A 22,569-nucleotide genomic window follows, 5' to 3' on the forward strand; every position below is an offset into this window, starting at 1 on the left:
GGCAAACCTTTTCTAAGTCCAGCTTCGGGTATCTTCGGGAAAAAGTAAGCCAGGTTCGAACCTCCAAGCCAGCCTTTGCAATCGGGAAAACGTTTGCAGATGTGTTTTTCTTCTTTTAAATATAATAAGACTTGTTACCAAGTGTTTAAAAAAGCAACATTGATTGAAATACTTAATGATACAATATTTCGAAACCTTGCACATGCTTGTTTGTCATTTAGCTCTCTATACGTAATGGAGCATTTAAATACGTTAAAGAATCTTTCCATATGTAAAAGAATGCTCAAAGTTAAGAAATGGAACATAATTATCGCCTGAGTACTAAAATAAAAGTCAAAGTAGAACAGAAACAGCGTTTGTTATGGATATGAATGTCATAATTATCTTGAGATCCGTTATACATCGCTAGAAGCTTAGTTCTAAAAGTCCTTGTGTTAGCTCATTGGTAAGCTGTCGGATTTCAAATCATGAGGTTGTGAGTTCGAATCCAATCTGGGTCAATACTTTTTTTAAAATTATATTTTCCGCAATGCATGAAAAATTATATAAAATAATTACATTAAAATACATAAGTTGTTTATATATAACATAATAATTGCAGAACATAGTAATTATTATGTTTAAAATATAACATCTGAGATAATTTTCACAGTAGGTCGTTATTATATATGAGAATGTTAAATACAAGTTAGGAAAATCGTTTAATAGCAATAAATAAGTTATGTAGTGTATTTATTTGCAGCTATTTGTCATACAGATTTAACTTCTCAATATTCTCATTACAGTATGTTATTTATATTCGTGAAATACAGTATATTCCTACGGATATAGAAAGTGTATAAACAGAGTATCCAAAGTCGTATCCTGCTTCAAGACACATAGCTTTTCCCGATCCCCTTAACGTCACGGGAAGAAACACAAATTCTCTTTAGAACGGAATGTCGTTACTTAGAGTCTCATTCGAATACGTTGAATATGCTTGAATATGCTTTTGTATATTCATCTCTCTCTCTCTTTCTTTCTCTCTCTCTCTCTCTTTCTCTCTCTCTCTCTTTCGCTTTGTTTATTTGTGTGTGTGTGTTGCAGAATATGCCAAGTTGAATACAACATTTGCAAAGTATATGAGCATCATTGTCATCGAATACCAGAAATTGAAAGTCGTGTTTCTTCAGGTTAGGTTTGCGTGTTCATGTTAGCTCACTGGTAGAGTACGGACTTGCCACTGAAGAGGTCTTGAGTTCAAAGCCTACAGCTAATTATCATTCTTTTGTTAGTAGGATTGCACAGAAATCGGATACAATGAGTGGTTTACTTCTAGAAATATTTTCAGAAGCGTTTAGGTAGCCCTGAAAAGGGCTGTTTTCGGGAGTTAAGGCGGGGTCATTAATATTGTGTCCAAGACCCTTCTGAATTTATTACACGCTCCATTCTTCTGGGCATGGAATCTATTACATGGGTGACAAATCTATCTCCTTCCCCTACCTCCAGCCATGCTTCGGAAACAAGATGCCACAGGTCATCCTGAGTTCTTGGTGGATCTGCCTCAGGCCAACTTTCCCTTAGAGTACGCTTCACTTCTGCTCACATATTTTCCATGAGATTGAGGTCTGCTCCACGAGGCGGCCAGTCGATTAAATCAATCTCAGGGTGCCCTGCGAACCATTCCTGAACCACACGGGAATTATGTATTGGCGACTGGTATTGCTGGAATTGAATTACACCATCAGGCTGAAACAGATGGCACCATGATATTACTGATAATGTCTAAGTACTGAGCATTGTCCAGATGTCCTTCAATTCTATGAAGCTGTCCTGCTCCGCGACTGGAAATCCAACCCCAACATAAAATAGATACATGGCCACTGCGATTGCAAGCAGCCACATATCCATGGTCATATCGGGTGCCTCTCGGACGATACACAAAACGGCGTCCCTCCTTTGATGTTGTGAATATGGATTCATCTGAGAAAACTACGTTTTCCCAATTGAGACCCACATTCGCCTGTGCAAACGCGAGACGGTAAATTTTGTGGTCGTCTGAGAGTTTTTCCTTCACGGCAGCAACACGGCCACGTAACCCAGCATGACGAAGCCTTCGCAGAGCTGTATGCTTACTACCAGGAAAGAGAGAAGCTTCCCTTATCTGTCTAGACGTCCTTAGTGGGTCTAACCGGGCTTCGTTTACTAATCTCGCATCTTGGGCTTCGGTTGACACATGCGGACGACCAGGAGATCGTAAATTACCAGTCTGACCTGTAGCACCATATTTCCGAATCCATTGCCTTCCTGTAGAGGCCGGGACACCTACTCGCCTGCTAGCTGCAGTTGCAGAATAACCTTCCAACTCCCATAAAGTAATTACTGCTGTACGTCTATCCATAGTTACCAATGTTCTGAGCTGTGAGAAGAAAGCAATAGGTAAAAGCTAGTACCTGACGTGTGATTGGTTACTTGCACGACACGCCTATTGTGGGGAACAGCGTTGCCAGATCTAGCATAATGATGCTAGATCTAGCATAATTTGCATGTCTCTAGCACCTAGCATCTTGCTTTTAGCATCCTGCCCAAATCTAGCACAATTTCAGCAAGTTATCAAAAAGCCGTAAAACCTGGAGAAGTTGGTCGTGGGAAGAAAAAGAACGGCAGAAATGTATCCTCTTCCATTGATTCATACACTTGGTAAACCATACAGGCAGTCTTATTTTCCTAAGTAAGTTCGGAACGGCTTTGGGCTTTTTTTTGTGGCTCCACCCAGGGTTTTCTAATCCTTTAACTCCGAGGCATGGGCGGAGCTATGGGGGCCATTCTCCCCCCAACTTTTTGACAACTTCACCATCTTTACTTCTGACTTCATGATCATATTTATTCCTGAAATGACAGCTCCGAGACCGACCAAAAATCTGCCCCCTCCCCCAGCAGACGATTCCCAACTCCGCTTATGCTGCGAAGTAATTTTCTTTCAAAATATGTAAACAAAAACTTTGCATTCATTTATACGATATATACGCCATTGAGTTTGGCAACGACTGTAGTAATTTAGTTGAGTTAAAATTTTGGTGCGTGAAGTATTGAGTTCTATCCATGCATTCTTGCTCTCTGTGTATTTTAAGTTACGTTATCGTATCTCAACTTTGCTTTTTTTTTTTAAACTCCTGAATTAGTAATTATGAGGATCTAGCATAATTTGACCGATTCTAGCATAAGTTCGATCAGGTTTTGGAATAATTCCGAGCTGTGAGTCTGGCAACGCTGGTGGCGAACGACTTGGTCAACGACTCGCGAAAGAAATCTGAAAATGGTGCGCCGTAATAATAATAATAAAAACAGTTTTTATAAAGGAATATTAATACATACGAAAAGCTGTTTAAAGAATGAATTGTTATACTGACTTTACACGTATAAAAACATATACCATATACCAAACAGATTGAGCGATATGATTATAGCTGTTTTGAGACGAACACTTTCGAAGTCCAACTTCGGGTGTCTTTGGAAAACAGTAAACTAAAGCTGCTGGTTCGAACCTCCAAAGCCAACCTTAGTAATCGGGAAAAGATGTACAGATATGTTTTTCCTTCTGTTAAATATAATAAGACATGTTGAAATGGTATTAAGTGTAGAAAAAAGTAACATTGATTGAAATACTTAATGATACAATATTTCGAGACTATGTATTCACACTCTCGTTTCGTCATTGTGATTTCCATACGGAAAAGAGCATTTACGTATGAGCTCAGTTATATTTCAGAAGCAGCTTCCGAAAAGCGGTCATATTAGCTCAGTGGTACACCACCGAGCGTTTAAATCGTGAGTTCGATACCCGTTCAGGTGAGATTCCTTTATGATATTCTACTTTCCTCAATGCATGAAAATTATGTAAAATAGTTACATTACAATTCATCAGTTGTATATATATTTTCATATCATCAGTTGTATATATGAGTTGAATATATATATTCATATCATTAGTTGTATATATCAGTTGAATATATATATTCATATCATTTCACGACATAAGTAATTCTTATCTTTAAAATATAACATCTGAGGTATTCACAGAACGTCGGTGCGTTATGTGTGAATATTGAATACAAATTTAAAAAATCGTGTAATAGCAATAAATAAGTTATGTAATATTTATTTGCAGCTACTTTCATCGCAGATAACTTCTCAATATTCGCATTACAGCATTTAGGTAGAGCATATCGAAGATCGGATCGTGGTTCAAGACAAAAAACTAGCTAGCCCCAAACTGTCACGTAAGAAATTCACGAATCGCAAAAGTAAAGGGAAGAGATTCAGAGCGGTAATTCCTTAATCGCTCTCTCTCAACTCTCTCTTATCTGCATTTATACATATAAAAGTGTATGTATGTATGTTCCATCATAACTCATGTATGCCTAGAGCATGGTTTCTCAACCTGGGAGTCGCGGCCCCTAGGGGATCGCGAAGATAGGCGGAAGAGACAAATATAGTTAGAATCTAATACCAGAAATTATTTTTAAATATTATTTTTAATTTTGTTCTGATAGGCATACTTTTATTTTTTATACACACTGTAAAGAACAATAAAAAATAAGTCTACTGAACATTTTCAAAGGGTGTAGAATTCGTGTTACTATTCGGTTCAAAGTCTCTTGTCGTCGCGAATTCTGTCGAGAAATTTGAAGCTTATAATATACAAAACGATAATCATGCCTGTTGTTCTGTATGGTTGCGAAACATGGTCGCTTACTCTGAGGGAAGAACATAGACTGAAAGTATTTGAGAACAAGATCCTTAGACGAATATTCGGACCCAAGAGGAACGGGAATGGGGAATGGCGGAAACTTCATAACGAGGAACTACATAATTTATACGGTTACCCAACATTGTTAGGGTCGTCAAGTCTAGGAGGCTTAGGTCAGGTAGCTAGAATGGTCTAGGAGGTCAGGTAGCTAGAATGGAAGAAAGTAGAAACGCTTTGAAAGTCTTGACTGGAAGACCAAACGGAAAACGACCATTAGGAAGACCTATGGGCAGATGGGAGGACAATATTAAGATGGATCTCGCTGAGATAAGAATACAAAGTAGAAACTGGATCCAATTGGCTAAGGATAGAAGTCAGTGTAGAGCTTTTGTGAACGCGGCATTGAACCTCCGGGTTCCATAGGCCATAGAGTTAGTTAGTTAGTAGAGTTGTTTAAAAATGAATTTAAATCAAAGAGGTATGATATAAAACTAATGAGAACTGTATATAGAAATACTAGAAAAATACACGTGAAACAAAACCTGCACATTGAAATACAATTAAAATTAAAACCTAATGAGATACCTAAGCATGGTGTAATTTCACTAGTGCAGCAATGCCCGGTTCAATCTTCATGACGAATATTATCAAGCCGTTTTCAACTGATAAGCGATTTCTTATCTTTGTTTTAATGTTTACCATAAAAAAAAACACTTTCGCACAAGTACGATATAGCAAATGGAATTATTACTTTTAAAGCAACAATCACCAGACCAGGATATTCTTCTCTCCTCATCAGGCAGAACTTGTCCAAGTCTTCGTTACAGAAAACCAGTTGCAAAGACTTGTCGCATGATCATTCTATTATTTGGTCAAGAAGTTGTGGGCTTAGATCGGATACGTTAATGGCCTCTTCAATGAAGGAGTTTAACATCCATCTTGAACCAGCACCTTCGTCGTTGGGAATATAGATATTACAGTTACTGTATCCACTGTCAGTGCCGGGCGCCGAAAAGAGGGGCCACACATTTCGGAGGAAGTGTGTTACTCAAGTTAGGAAAGTGCATGTGCACATGTGTAAAATAGAAGGAAAAACGTAATAAAATGTGCTCAAAATTAAGGAAAGGTAGGGTTTATTTTGAAAATGTTATTGAGCTTCGTGCCAACCATGGTGGCGCTTCGTAGCTAGTCTGTCGACGTCACTCATATATACAGTGACATCGTACTATACTCTCGCCCCGGGCAATGATTTTCCATGGCACTGTTCACTATAAACAAAAAAAAATGGATTCTACTATTATAGAAATAGGTATGTTAAAAATCCCACACAAGCTTATTATAAAACAAATTATAAAAGGGTCGCTGGCAAGAGCGTGTGATAAAAGGGGATCGTGATAGGAATTAGATTGAGAACCACTGGCCTAGAGTAATTTTAACCACATTTCTTATAGTTTCAAAAAGAGTGCTGTCGGGTTACCTATGGTGAATGGGAGGGGGATACATATAAAAGATTGCTAGAAAATGATCGATATTAGATTCATAGTTTTCGGGGTCGCTTAGATAAATAGTGAGACTTTCAATTTCGCTTAACTCCGATTAAGCTCTCATTAGTAGGGATGGGCACGAACGACTTTTCTTTGAAACTCGACTCGACTCGAAACAGACATCTTTGAGGTCTACTCTTGGACTCGGCGCGAAAAATATCTTCCAACTCGACTCGGATTAGAGTCAAGTCGAACCAAAACGAGCCAAATCCTGTGTGTAGTCCTACCTAGACAATACATAGACAATAATTATTCTATCATCAATTATACTACTGTTACTACAAATAATAATAATAATAATAATAATAATAATAATAATTATTATTATTATTATTATTATTATTATTATTATTATTATTATTATTATTATTATTATTATTATTATTATTATTATTATTATTATTATTATTATTATTATGACAACACCGTGTACAAACATGAACGATAGATGGTTAATAAAGGAATACTAAAAGCTAGTTGACTGCCGACGTCGGTAGTCATGAAGTCTACAAGGCAAGGACATCGTTCATTACCCTAAGCTGTAAGCGTCGGTGGACTACAGATGGTCAACTATTAACCTCTCGCCAGAAATTGGTGGCCCCGCAGCGACGATCCGTGATGGCCCAAGTTCCATATTGAAAACTTTACTACCAGCGGCAGAGACGCGATGAAACGCCAACGAACCACAAAATTACTCTCCCAAAATATGTTAAAATGCCTATATGTGTGATTTGTTTATATTTAGGTGAGTCAAAAAAACACAAAACAAATACCCCGGGGTGGACGCGAACTATCAATATTACGATTACTAGGCACGTGTTCTTCTGACTTCCCCACGGAAACGATCATAAAAAGCTTGGTTGTTGAAGGATAAATCATTGACGTCTTAATTTAGCCAATCAGACAAACCCCTACATCTCGAGTTCTAGGAGGTCATACCGTGAACCGTTTCAGATTTATTGCTTTCTGGTGGAGTACTATCCATGCGCAAAATTTGAGCATAATAGCCGACATGCATCTTCGGTGCCTCTTATCTTTAGTACAATTTTAACCAGAGATGGTGTGGGTCAATGAAAATTTGATCCACGACCCACCATGACCCACTATGACCCACCACCCAAATGACCCATTGGCCCACTCTGACCCATCAACCATCGTGATCCACTCTGACCCACCACCAACTATGAACCACTCTGAATCATTGCGACCAACTCCGACCCACCAAAACCCATCGACATCAACTCTGACCGATGACCCACGTCCTCCTCTCCATTGACTAAAGAGATTACACTTGTAATAAAACAAGACTGTGAAATTATCACTTATCGGAGTTTGAATTTCTACCGTCATTGGCTCAAGCACCTCTTTGTTACAATACTGGTGGGTCTGACCTTTACGATATATAATGGCAAAGTGTTTCTCATCTTCCGAATTAAAATGAATTTAAATTTATCATATGTAATTATTTCTTTGTTGCCTTACAGACACATTTCAGTAGAAAATAGGGTGAAATTTAAAAGTTTCGAATCAAGAAAAAGTAGACCAACGTAAAAAAAAAAAAAAAAAAAAAAAAAAGAGAGAGAGAGAGAGAAACTAATTTTCTATATAATTAAGCATGCCGTACTAATTGGAAATGCCCATGTAATTAAGTTTAGAATACAAATTTTATGGCCTTTTTTCTCTAACTTTATGGCTTGATTGCCTTATGCTCGGAACGCTCCATATATTAAACACCAGCTTCAGCAATTATAAATAGAAAGCAGTGGGTATAAAATTCAAAAAGAACTTTATTTTGCATTACTCAATTTTTTTCTCAACTAATATCAATCGTTTTCGATTATTTTTACAAATCAACCCACTACCAATTTCCAATATATAGAAAATGCACCCCCGTCCCCCCGCTCATAAAAGACAATTTTAAAAAATGCCAGGGCATATTCTCTTTATTTTTAATAAAGAGTTATATGTTGAATTTCAGCTCTCAGTTGAACGGCTTGTGAGATACTAAATTTTTCGCAAAAATTCGGACTTCTACTCCCCCTAAGGATATGTATTATAATGAAAGTGACACGCGTATGATAACTTCCCAGTTGGGATTGGAGCCTGATTATATACCAAACGTCAATTCATTTGACTTTGCAATTTGACCGTGATGATTACGCAGACATAGTTACTTTCAATTTTTTATGATACATATCCTTATTTCATATGTTACAGATGATTCAAAAATATTTTTTCAAGCAGTTAGCTCCTCTAGAATCTCACAGGCTGCATCCCAAAATCCAACTCCTACTATCCTATGACAATCCAAAAGTGACTGTATTTTTTTTATTAGGAACAAATGACAAAAGAAAAATGGAGATCTTGAAAATAAAATGTACAAAAGCTCGGTGCCCCCAATAACTCCATATTTCTCCGCCCCTTCATTCCGAACTTAAAAATAAAACTTAATTCGAATATGGTTAATTAGTGAATTTATTACAGTTAAATTCCACTCACTACATGCTACAGCTACAACTATGTAACAAAAAATAACAACTGTGAAACATGTTCTGAATTACTATTACATTTCTTACGCTATTATTAAACATATTAGAATAGTAAAAGAGGATTGTTCGTGAAATAGTATATTTGCTCATGATTTTTAACTTTTTCATACGGAAAAAATTAAAATATTATTCAAGTTTTAAAATTTGCACTCAGCAAATATGTTGCCCTCTAGGCAATGGGACTAATGTGGACTAATGGGAAATGCTGCACTGTTAGCGGCGCTGAAAACTTATGATTCGATTCTAATATCGGTTGATTTCGATATCTTTATGTCGCTACGTAACCACCCTGGGTGCTAATGGGAGCTTAATTGGACTTGAATTGAAAGTAGAGCTATTCACCTAAGCGACCACGAAACTATGGATTCAATAATAATATCGACCCGTTTCTAGCATTTTTGATATGTATCCCGACAGTACTCTTTTTCCAGACTGTAAGAAATATAGTTAAAATTGCTCTAGATATATCAGAATTATATTGAAACACACACATAAATCCACTTTTATATTCTGTATAAATAGAGAGAGAGTGAGCGAGCGAGCGAGCGAGAGAGGGCGACTCAAGGCATCACCACTTCCACATTGCAAAAGCATATATCAGGAATTGAATTGAAAATCTATGTAAAGACTTTCTGCTGTGGCATGCTTCATAAGGACAATTCCAGTCTGCTCACGTGACCTTTGGGGTTCATGAATTTTTTTGCGAGCGTTCCGACTTTGGATTCTCTGTTTATATCCTCTGTTTATGCATCGAATAACTTTTCAAAAACATAAATGACATTCTATATTATGAATGTTGAGAATTACTCTCTATATGACAAATAGCTGCAAATAAATACACTACATAACTTATTTATTGCTATTAAACGATTTTCCTAACTTGTATTTAACATTCTCATATATAATAACGACCTACTGTGAAAATTATCTCAGATGTTATATTTTAAACATAATAATTACTATGTTCTGCAATTATTATGTTATATATAAACAACTTATGTATTTTAATGTAATTATTTTATATAATTTTTCATGCATTGCGGAAAATATAATTTTAAAAAAAGTATTGACCCAGATTAGATTCGAACTCACAACCTTATGATTTGAAATCCGACAGCTTACCAATGAGCTAACACAAGGACTTCTAGAACTAAGCTTCTAGCTATGTATAACGGATCTCAAGATAATTATGACATTCATACCCATGACAAACGCTGTTTCTGTTCTACTTTGACTTTTATTTTAGTACTCAGGCGATAATTATGTTCTATTTCTTAACTTTGAGCATTCTTTTACATATGGAAAGATTCTTTAACGTATTTAAATGCTCCATTACGTATAGAGAGCTAAATGACAAACAAGCATGTGCAAGGTTTCGAAATATTGTATCATTAAGTATTTCAATCAATGTTGCTTTTTTAAACACTTGGTAACAAGTCTTATTATATTTAAAAGAAGAAAAACACATCTGCAAACGTTTTCCCGATTGCAAAGGCTGGCTTGGAGGTTCGAACCTGGCTTACTTTTTCCCGAAGATACCCGAAGCTGGTCTTAGAAAATGTTTGCCTCAAAACACCAATAAAGAATGCGCTCAACCTTTTTGAGACAAGGTGTACCTTAGTGTTCACATTGCATCAGATCCCTTGTCTTTTTTACTTATAATTCCTTACATCACTGCATTATGTTATTCAGACCGCCCGCAGAGTACAATTTGATTCCATGAACAAAATTGCAAGCCAGCATTTTCTCTCGGCCTCGAGCGAATGAACTTCACAAAGCCAGCAGCAGCGACGAACTTCTTCGCTGCGACTCATATAATTGCCACTAACATAAACTATATAGAGAGAGTGTCCAGAAATTCGAGATTTTCCATCATAAACTTTCTTCCGACATGACAACGCTTCTTGCAGTAGTAACTTTCGCCATTATTATAAGTGTATTCTGTCATCCGTTTTCTACGACTAGTGTGAACTAGACTGATATTATACACTTTTTATATAATGGCACTCTATGACGTGCGAACTTCGAAACAATGCACTACGCCCATTACTATCAGTGCCCTAGTATATAAATACTAATTATAACCACCAGAGCCTAGACAGCCTCTCCTTTGAGGGAGATAAAGTACTCTTTGCGGATCCGCCTTAGGTTAGAGGACAAACTGTTAGTGTTTCAACTTTAATTTTATTTGTGTGAGAGTGTTGTATACAGTGTTTTGTAAGTGACCAGCAGTTTTAACTTTAATTTTGTGTTCAAGTTTTTCAGTGCTTTTCCAGTGTATATTGCGTCCAATATGCAGATTTCCAATCATAAAACAATAATCCTATGCCGCATTTTTTTCCACGCCACGGACGTGTAATGTTCCGCATGTCTTCACACCAAGCTGTAACCAGATGTCTACTACACGTGCTTACAATAAATAAGCACAACGCAGACGACAGTAACGAAGAGGAGTTGCCCAGCATCGCCAACAGCCGGCAGGACGAGATCAACGAAGGTAGCCGGCATTTTAGGATAAAAGACGACAGCACACCTCAAACAGTATCAATCTCACCCGGTTGATCAAACTACCAAAAGCCCTAAGGCTCCTAGTCATTGGGAACATCTTAACTCTCTCAGGACGCCTGGACAATAGAGAGGAACCTTTCCTATAAGCCCTAAGACGCCTGGTCATTGGGTTCCCTTTTCTCTCACGACGCCCGGTCACCGAGAGAGACTTAATCAAACTCTCATTCCTTCTCTCGACGCCTGGTCAAAGAGAGTAACCCCACCTACAAGAGCCCTTTGATACCTGGGCATTGGGTTCCTTCCACTTTCTTACCTAACATATTAGAGGAAACTACTTATTGTAATATATTTCTGTACTCAAGAGGATCTTTTTAAAAAAAAATGTGACGGGAAAGTCCAAACTTCCGTGTACCAGGTTTTGTTCTACCTTACATAAGAAATAGAATTTTACAATATTATTGACAAATTAATATAATAGTTTCTAACGATATTTTCTACCACGAAAGAAGTTATTTATTTTTAGTTTAATAGTATTGTATATAAGACGGAGCTTTTTCTAGTCCTATTATTTAACGTAAGACCCAAACCTTAGATTCGAACTTAGGATGATCTGATCTTAGTATTGGGTACTGCATGATAGAACGTTAAGCACTATGAAAAGCAACTGCAATGATCAGAGAAAATGAATCTTTAGTTGCATAAACTGGACTTACATGTACCTGTTTAAGTATTCTGAATACCGTATTACTACCTAAAATGTGTTGTTTTACATGCTGCGTTTTTGGTATATTAAATAAAAGTTTTAGGTGATTGTTCCAAATGAGTGAAGATTCAATAATTGGTGACATGAGAAACAGGAAGGCAGAATGAGAACGCCCAGGAAACCTACAGACAAGATGTTATACTCCGCGAACTCACAAGGCATGGGATCGAACCTGTTTGGCGCAGACCTGTTTGGAAATCTGTTTTTTTTAAATATCTTTTAAAAGTAACATAGTAATATACACAGTTTTCTTAGCAGGAAACAAATTTCAGAAGTATGGCCATTAATATTTAAAAGGCAAACCAATGCAATTATCAGCTTAACTCTCAAAACAGGCTATTAAAAATCCAGGGTGAAGTCAATGACATTAAAAAAAAATATTTCACGGGCTTTGATGTGCACTGTCTTGTTAGACACTCTAAATAGCCAATGATCTTCAGAGGCCAAGTCCAAAGGACTGAATGGAAATTTGACAACACATAAGAGGTCATTCACTTCTTTCCGCAAAGCGAGGGTTTCCTCCCTAAGAGTGCGATGGTGGTGGGGCAGAAGTATGTTTCCCATATTTTCCAAGGGTAAGCGAGTCCAAAAAGAAATTATTTAGAAAATTACGCCACTTGCCAGAGTTTTATCTTTATATAGGCAATCACCTCTCTTTACAAACGCAGAACGCTTTTACTGTTAGCTTGTAACTATCTAGAGCACAATAAAATGTATTGCTGATTTTTGGTGAAACGCACAAGTAAATATGACATGTTTATTTGGGCACAATACATGATATCTACCATTGTCCAAATGTAGCCGACCTACCTATGCACAGGTACAAGGCATAAAATCATTTCTCTCAGATTATGCACATCTAGATCACTACTGAAAAATATTTCTCCACCCAAAGACTTCCCGCACCAATATCTTAAATGCTTTTGAATCATGTAGCAAACAAGTTGCTTGCCGAACAAGGGAAGACATCGATTGTTCCATCGTTAGTATCAATTTCTGTTTCACAGCCGTTGTACACGTGAAACCTTTTAAAAATAAAGATCTTTAAAACCTCTACACGTCCAACCTGTTGCTACGTTCACGCATCGCTGTCATATATTCCAAAAGTGTTAAGAGCAATTTAAGGTCTGAATTTTCTGCGGGTCACATAGACCGGAGCAAGGACAGAAAATATTAAAAAGAAATACTTGGGGCCTTCAGAAATGAATTAATTTGTTTTCATAGGAACTATTTATTGAGCAAACGATTACAGTTTACTTTAGAGGTATTCCCCGGCAATGTCTATGCACCTTTGCTACCGTTCTGGAGCTTCCTTATTTGTGTAGCAAACCATTCTTTGGGGATACCTCTCTGCCACTGGCGGACAAATGTGTGGAGTTCATCATTTGTGTTGAACTTTTTGCCTCTCATGCTCTTTTTCATTGTGTCGAATAAAGCATAGTCACTAGGAGCCAGATCCAGCAAATATGAAGGATGTGACAGAACACTAAATCCTAGTTCATGCACTGTGGCAATTGTCTGGCGACTGACATGTGCCCGTACATTGTCGTGTTGGAGAAGAACGCCACGGCCCCATTTTCCTTGTCAGCGTTGTTGGATGCGCCGGCGGAGTCTATGCAGTGAACTGCAGTTGCTCGCACTGCCGATGGACGTATTGGGAGGGAGACGTTCCACCATCAGTATCCCTTTCTGATCCCATTGTTGTTTGTTTCCGCACGATTGCCCCATCTGAACCTTCTTGGGACGAGGGTTTTCAATATGCCTCCATTCCATGGACTGGCGTTTCTTTTCTGGAGTCTCGTAGAGGAACCAAGTTTCGTGGACGGTGACCAGACGCTCAAAGAACTCGGTCGGATTTTCACTGTACTGTTGTATCAACTGCTGGCAAATCTCCACACGCTTATGTTTCCGTGCAACGGTGAGGTCATGACGCACCCATTGTGCACACACCTTGTGCAGCTTCAAATCCTCATGAATGATAGTGTGGAGGGAACCACGTAAGAGACTTGTTTCTTTCTCTAGGTCATCAAACGTGATTCTCCTGTGCTCCATTATCAAATCATTTACTCGTGCGGCATTGCTTGGTCTGCGTGCAGTTGCAGGACGCCCAGTGCTTTTGTTTTTTGCAGCACTATCTTTGCCTTCTTTGAATTCGGATACCCAACGAAACACGGATCTGCAACTTGGTGCTGTGTCCCCCACATACGGCTAATAATCTGTTGTGGATGTCTGAAGTATTCACTCTTTCCATCCGGAGAAACCACACAGTCCACTATTGACTATGTGTGTCTGCTTCCATACTGTCTTTTCGGTGTTCACAATCCTCCTGGCGAGTTGGAACAACTGCTGCTACAATGTGCTATCTATGGAAAGAAGCAAAACCATTTAGTAGGGTTTGATAATACCATAGTCTATCTTAATGCATACATCAACAAACACTTCAAACTGCTACTTGGCACCAGTTATACGGAGGAGTGCCAATAAAGTGGCGAAACGTAATCCCTCAAGTAGGGTAGGCCCGATGAACTAATAACACAAATGACACTTAATGCATCATAAAGTGTTCAAAATATAGTCAGAATTCTATTTTCCTTATTGAGTTAACAAAAAATACCAAATAGATTTATTTTAAAGAACTTTCTTAGCTGTATTCCGAACGCTGTTTAGAGTTAAGTTTATGCGCATGTATATATAGTAGATGTTTGTTTAATTTAACAAGAAAGAATGAATATTTATATGTTAAAGTAGACGAAAAGCAGTCTATGTTATTATTATTATTATTATTATTATTATTATTATTATTATTATTATTATTATTATTATTATTATTAATAATAATAATAATAATAATAATATTGCTCAACAAATATTTACATGGGGAAAACACGCTATATATATTAATGGAATATTCCCATTTATCTCCACTACAACTATTTTGAAGTGCAGTTCATATATTCTTCTGTTTGGGATTTGCAGGGGAATGAGGGGAATTTCCTCCTCAGTTGCTGTTTTCATTTCCTGCATATTTGAAACTGGAGGGAGAGAAAAAGAAAGTACATTCTTACAGTTAGCTGTCAAATTTTTGGATAAGCGTTTGTTACTTGGATCTCCTACTTTAAAGTAAATACAATACAGCATTTAATTAATGCATATGATAATGATTTCACTAGAAATGCTCAGAAGGAACTTCATTTGAATCAACGCAAAGTATTTAATATTGTATTCTATGCAGTGACATATTTAAGGATTGCAGAATTTCCACATTTCCAAGAATAAAGTTAGCAAAGCTCCTTCCGGAATAAGCAAAGCCCCCGAAACAAAATCCTAAATACCCCACTCCTTCTATCAAATGGAAAACTAAACTAAAATTACACACAAATATTATTATTTTATCCTGTACGGTAGCGTTTGATAAATTTATACATATGTATCAGACTTATATTTTACAAGCTATTATTGACCGGGTTCCATGTAGGAAAAGAAAACAGATACCCTGAATAACTCCTGGGAGTGTATACCTAAACTAAACAAATTATCACTAATAGAAATATATAATTCTTCAACAGAAATTTCTTTCTCTGTGTTAAGAAAATCATTTTATAACATATTAGCATTGAAGATGCCTCTCAGGGGCGAGCCTTCGCATCTTCCCAACAATGCGTGCAGTGCCCAGCGACAATAGCTTCCCTTCCTGAGTAGCATGGCCCGTAACCCTGTCTAGCAAGCTGGTGAGGCTCAGATGGAAGAGTCTCCAAGTGTTTCCAACCTACTAGTTTGTTACCGAAAAAAACGAAATGTTGAAATATTGACTTTATTTTATAAAGAATCAAAGATAAAGAAAATATACATAGAAAACAGGGTGGGCCCGGCCTCAAAGCCTCATAGTACGCTTCGCCCCTGTACCAATCATTATTGAGCGAACTAAATATGTGGAAAACACGCTATCAAGGTGAGAGAAATGTAATAAAGAGACATATTAAATATATTGATGGTACTTCGATGCTACCACGTTTTCTCGTTAAGATTCTACTTACATTAGAGGGAGCTGATAACGTTACTTATTATTTATTTGCCTTGAACGAAATTTGTTCATTTGCTTCAGTACACCTGTCTACTGTAAGCGCAGATCCATTGTTTGGACATGTACTAAATACAATCAGATAAGGGAGATAGAGAGGAAAATTATTTTAGTTTCAGGGCGTAAAATACCTAAATAAGATTTCGATATTACAGTTCACACTTGAGTTCTTAAGCTATCACATTTCGTTCTATTAATATTTCTTTTTAGTGTTCGGTTTTTAATAGTGTTTGAAAAGTAAAAAAAAAAAAAAAAAAAAAAAGTAGTTCAATAGATCTTCACTTATGATTTATATCGTTTAACGCATAGAAGGTTTTGTTACTTCTCCTAGTATACACTTCACTTATTTCGACGAATTTTCATTATCTTTTCAGATCATAGGAATAGGGGGATTAGTATTGATGGTATTGTTCTACGCTGTGATATACGCTATGGGAAAAAAATTTGAAGGAGCGCTTTTTTTCCAGGAGTTTTTTTGGGGGATGAGGGAAGGTAAGTACTATTTAACACTTTCCATCCTAAGCCCGAGTTCAACTTTTTTTTTTTTTTACGTAATAGCCCCTAATGTAACTTGTTATGGGTTCCGGTCGGTTGTCGGCTGTGTTAAATAGTTACTGAGACTCAGTTCTTGAAGCAATACTATTAATCTGACATCCAGAGAAAAGTAGCGTGTCTAGAAGTATTTAATGGGGGAGCCTCCCAGTACCCAGACTATGATAGGTATATATAAACTTTCAAAAATATATAAACAATAACTTAAATTATTTTGTCACTGAAAAAACTGGAGGGCCTAGATCGGCCACTGCCAGCGAAGAGTAAACGAACTTTTTCAGCTTGATTGTTGTAATTAACTTTCTTCGTTTGACTGTAACACGCTCGATAATATAGTGCAATATTTGGTTTAGAAAACTATTTAATTTTACACTAGTTGTCTTGTTTGAGCAAGTAAAATGAATATAGAGGAAATAACAAAGATTTTAGAAGATTACTGTTTAGATCACGTTCGGAAGGAGAAATTGAAGATTCAGATTTAGATCCTGATTTCGAAAATTAAAAAGCAGATGAGTACATGAGCAGTTCCGTGCTGTGGAAAATCAGCGCCCGGGAACGGGAGTATACGACGGCACCCTCCTTCCTGCACATATGAGTGAAGTCGACAGACCAGGCGCAAAGCGCCACAATAGTTGGCGGGAAGCGAGAAAATTTTCAAAAATAAACACGGCTTTTCCTTGATTTTGAGCTCTTTTTATGACTTTTTCCTTCCATCTTATATATATCTTTGCTTTTTCCCCCGAATTTTCAGAATAACGGAACTCAGCTTTCAGTTTTCGCAGATTTTCCGCTCTTTTCTTATTACACACCATTGTCACTGTTTGCACTTCATACGCAACGGGAGTATTATTTTTCTATTGTAAATTTTTTCCGTCTGTTCAAAACGCACTCATTTCAAACAGCAGTGTAGCGAACTACTTCGTCTTACATCACCAAATTATATATGCATAATAAAATCTAAGTCCAGAAACTTGTTACTATGTTTTTAGTGCGTCTATTATTATTTACCAATGTGCTATATCTTTTTTTTAAACAAGGCCTAAAAACCCTAGGATACTGGAATAAACAAGGTCAGATTTGCCCAGGATTGAAAGTGTTAATTTACGGTTTCATACTCGGTACCCAAACAAAGTTTTAAAGAAAATCAGTTCCGGCTCTGAGAACAAATTTAATGTTTGAAAAAAAATCGGTTGTGAGATGATAAGAAAACTTCTAACGTCTGCGACAAACGTAATATAAATAAGCACTTTATGGAGATTCTACTTTAGTACACTTCAAAAAAAATAATAATTATTAAACTTCAATGCATAGATAAACGTTTAAGGATGATTTAAATGGACAAGTTTTGGCGATAGATGTCACTACACTCTTCGCATCTCTCTAATGTATTTTTTACCTTTCACGAAAATTTACAATTTCTCTTACAAATTTCAACATACAGACTTCAAATATTTAGAGAATTAACTTCGTAGCATATCAAAGGTAACAATCCGTGTCAATATTTTATTTAGAATTTTCTTCATTGTTGAAACTTAGTTTGGATATCCATTCCAACAATCAAGTCATTTTAAGAATAAAGAAAATTCTAAATAAACATATCGACACGGATTGTTGCCTTCGATAGGTTATGACGGTCCTTCTTCAAAACTTTGAAGTATGTAGGTTGAAATTTGTAAGAAAAATTGTGAATTGTCGAGAAAGACTGTAGAACACACTAGAAAGATACTAGAAAGATACGAAGACTGTAGTGACATCTCTCGGCGCAACTTTTCTCTTTAAACTAACCTTAAGATGAACATACTCTCTGTAATTTGTAATACAACCGACCAAAGTAACTCGTAATTTACATTAGTCAACACTGGGTCTCGAGCAGAGAGAATGTAAGCTGAACAAAGAACTATATCGTAATAAAAAGTACAGGTGGTCCAAATGTGTGAAAACACCCAAATAAAATCCAATTATGGAAAAAGAAAAAGAACTTTGTTGATAACATACGAGAGGGAAATCTTCAGAGACATATAGTACCGTCGGCCGCCATCTTGGAAGGGCGGAAACGTTTTTAAATGGGAACCTATTGTGTGATACGTCAAAAAGGGCTGAATTTTTTCCAGTAATTCAGCGTTGAAATGCTTTAGGCTTTACAACCAACCGTTACAAAGTATTCACTGATTTTATGCACTTACCTGAAGATAACACTGTGGGCAATGTGTGGCCCACTGAAGAATTGTTATAGCAATTGTTCAATGTGCCGTTCCTCCTGAGCAATCACTAAATGTACCCGTTACTGCTAGTCATCCATTACAATGCCCAGCATTTCATCAGATATACTGACAAATGCGTCAATAATCCTACTTTGAAGGTAATGTACGTAATCTTGGTTTCATACAGAACGGATTTCACGTAGCCCCATAGAAAAAATACAATGGAGTGAAGTCTGAGGAACGCAATGCGCATTCCACAAGTCGTCACCGACCTATCCATCTCTGTGAGAGTTGCTCATCGAGGTACTCAAGAGCACATAATCCGAAAGGAGGTGGTGCTCCGTCATTTGATAGAACAAAGGAAAAGAGCCGTCCTATAATGCGACGGATGGTACGATCTCTTTCTAAAACATGTTACGGTAGGTAATTACATTTAAATTGCCCCCGATGAAGAATGGGCCCACCACACGGGTACCCCACACACCGCACCACCTCACCATCACTTTGTTAGAGCCAAGGACCCGAGAATTGTCGTACCAGTGTGGATTGTTGCCACACCAATATCCGTGATTTTGCTTGTTCACGTCGCCCGACATAAAACAATGGTCTCGTCCGAGAACAGCACATCATATACGAATCGAGGATTCTGTCTGGTTTGTGCCACGGTCCACTCATAGAATTCGACTCAGAAGTCTGGATCATCCTCGGTTACATGTTGGAATAGCTGTATAATTTTGGTTGCCACTTATGCACGGATACGATTCCCACGATTGACGTAGGAGATACACCACATTCTTGGACTAGGCGAAGAGTACCGCTGGTGGAACTTTTCACGAATGATCCCAACACGGCAGTGGATATCGTTTCGTCCGTGGCTGTGCGAGGCCAGGCTGATCTTGGTTTGTTTTCCAACGACCTGGTTTCCTTAAATTTCTCTCTAACTTTCCACACTACTCTCTGGGAAATGGGCTCCCGCTCTGATTACGATAGTTGAAATGGTCTGCTGCTATGCTCTTGTGAGACGGACACGTTCTCTATACGCTTATCCCTTAGTGCTATTCCGTTTTACTCTTCCTGAAATAAAGGAAAGTCGGTTAAAACTTTGCAACGGTTGGTAGTAGAGCCAAAAATATTTCACCACTGTTTTCCGAAAAAAAGTTCTATTTGATTTATCACACGGTAGGGTTTACATTTAAAAAGTTAACGCCTTTTCAAGATGGCGGCCGATAGTGCTATATGTATCAAAAGCTTTTCTCCCTCGTTTGTTATAATCACTTTTTTCCCAATTCAGAATGGTTTGGATTTTATTTAAGTGTTTTCAGGCTCTTTCACTACCCTGTAAATTATGAAGTGAAAAAGGATCCTGTACGTAAGAATTAGAAGCTATTGATACAAATAATATAACATTTGTTCTACTTGCTATAAGTTAAAAGATTAAGGAATGAGGACATTTATCATATTAATAATATGATATTTCTTTGAAAACTACGAATATGATAGGTACATATGTTTGACTAATATTAGAGGGTCTTTGAGCAAGGATATGAAAAATATAGAAAACCAAATCTGTAATCAGTAATAGGTATGTGGGTAATTCAAAACATACATCACTAAACACTGCTATTTCTATGTACGAAAACATTCAGTTAGTTTTTGTGTTTTATTTGTTGAAGTTTAATATCCATCTTCAGCATTGACGCTATATCAAACCTACAGGGCAAAGTGGTATCAGAACCATAGTAATGAATTATGAATTCAATCATCTCCCACAATGAAATGTGAGCGCCCTACTTTTATAGAATTGCATATCAGGTAGACTCAGGGCTACAAACGGACGCTAATAGTAAACAAAAAACCAAGTAGACCTAATAGATTTAATTTTCTATTTAGCGGCCCTTTTAAGAACAAGTCTACATGACGCGTTGGCCTACACCTTTGTGTGGGATCAGAATCAGAAGAGGTTCCAGCAGGAATCGAATCTGGAACCGAAACTCAACATGCCCATACACTAACATCTTAATCACAGACGAGTTCATGACATTAAAGAAATATCAAAATAAGTGTAGTACTTAGAGCACAAATGTAATCACATCATCTAATTCGGAATTTATACCTTTAGAAGGAATGCAGAGAAATCTTATCTTTACGGGTGGCGATCATGGGAGAAGTCCCGTCAAGACATATTGATGAAGCAATGGAGTTCTAACGATAATAAAACACTAAGGTGTCATGTTTGTTTTCTTGTTTGTCTACATTCAAAAACAAGAAGCTATCGTCAAATAACCTTACCGCTACAGCATCAGTAGCTCTAAAATCATCTTTTCCCTGAAGTGTAATTTGAAGCTCCATATTACATGGTGAATTCATATTTATGTTCTATAGCCAAAACATATAAATAATAAGACCGTGAAATATAGCCTATGTATTTCACGGTCTTATTATTTACTGTTTCAAATTATAGAAATGTATACAGATGAGTGAAGGCATTAGTCCATTATTCATTTTTGGAGGGAGCTATTTGACAGTCAAGCGAGCCATATGATTGTATAAGTCAATATTAGGTGTGTGGTCAACTACAAGTTCATGTATGGTGTGCGTTGAGGTGTAATGAAAGAAATCAGTGTTGGAACTTATACTCTGCTTCATTTCTTCTTTTCAGATATTTTTATCCTTGAAAAACTCTAACTTGTGAACTAGAGTATAATATGTCAAGCTAACTACATTTTCTCAATCAGTAATTTCCAGTCACTGGGAACCACTATGTTTCGTCTCTGTACATGATAAATATTTTCTGTTTTATCATTGAAAATGTCAACCAAGGATCTAGAAAAAAAATATTGTAGGATGTCTTTCGAAACGTAGAGACATCACTACACCAAAATACTGAACTTAAATAAACAATATATTGAACTTAGATAAATAAAGTTAATTATACAACTGATTTGGCCTGCATGAATGCAATATCATACAAACGCAGATATTTTTGGTCATTCCAATACAAAGGTAATTCAAAGTCCACACATTTATTAACCGCTGCTACGCTTACAAACTTTCTTCTGTTCTATCCAGTATCCTACTCCTGGAGACAGCCTATCCAACTTAAAGGTTTGTCTTCTTTCTGAGATAATTTACTTCCATGTATCTATATAATGCTTGTTTCAGTATCATTATCATTGGCATTGTATTCAGTAATGGTTCATTTCTGATGCAATGGTTCATTTCCTATATTTATGTTATGATGTTGGTATTTCTGTTGAATTTCTCTGAAGAAAGAATGGGACCGGTATACACAACTTTAAGCATAATATATATGTATTGTCAAATTTCAATACGCATTTTTACTTTGAATATTTACCCCTTATAATAGGAATCCTTCTTTTTAAGCACTCACTTTTCAGCCGATTGGCTTAGTAGTCTTGTCTTATTCATATATGATTACGGCGATATGCTAGCAACATTGTTTTTAGTTCAGTACTTATGAAACCATATGAAGTGGTTGGAACAGTGTGGAAAGCTTCGGTGGATGTAGGATAAAAGTAAAATAGTATGGGTAGAACGTTTAGGATCATCATACCATCGTTTAAACGTACGTCATCAAACATAAGTTCATTCAATCCATCTTCGTAAAACTATTTTCCATTTGTC

At 36.9% G+C, this 22,569-nt stretch overlaps 1 protein-coding gene across 2 annotated transcripts in view; it reads left to right on the forward strand.

Moving 5' to 3' along the window:
* Positions 1 to 22,569, forward strand: part of LOC145681961 (uncharacterized) — a 252,925-nt gene that overhangs the window by 66,257 nt on the left and 164,099 nt on the right. The window contains exon 3 of one of the 2 annotated variants that reach the window (XM_081753563.1): positions 16,546 to 16,663. The exons of the other annotated variant lie outside the window; for it this stretch is intronic. Coding sequence (XP_081609689.1) covers positions 16,546 to 16,663 — 118 coding nt within the window. The remainder of the gene's footprint in view (positions 1 to 16,545; positions 16,664 to 22,569) is intronic. 2 annotated transcript variants of the gene reach the window in all.

The sequence above is a fragment of the Thermobia domestica genome, chromosome 3, assembly GCF_964235325.1.
Source record: "Thermobia domestica chromosome 3, izTheDome1.hap1.1, whole genome shotgun sequence".
Taxonomy (NCBI): Eukaryota; Metazoa; Arthropoda; class Insecta; order Zygentoma; family Lepismatidae; genus Thermobia; species Thermobia domestica.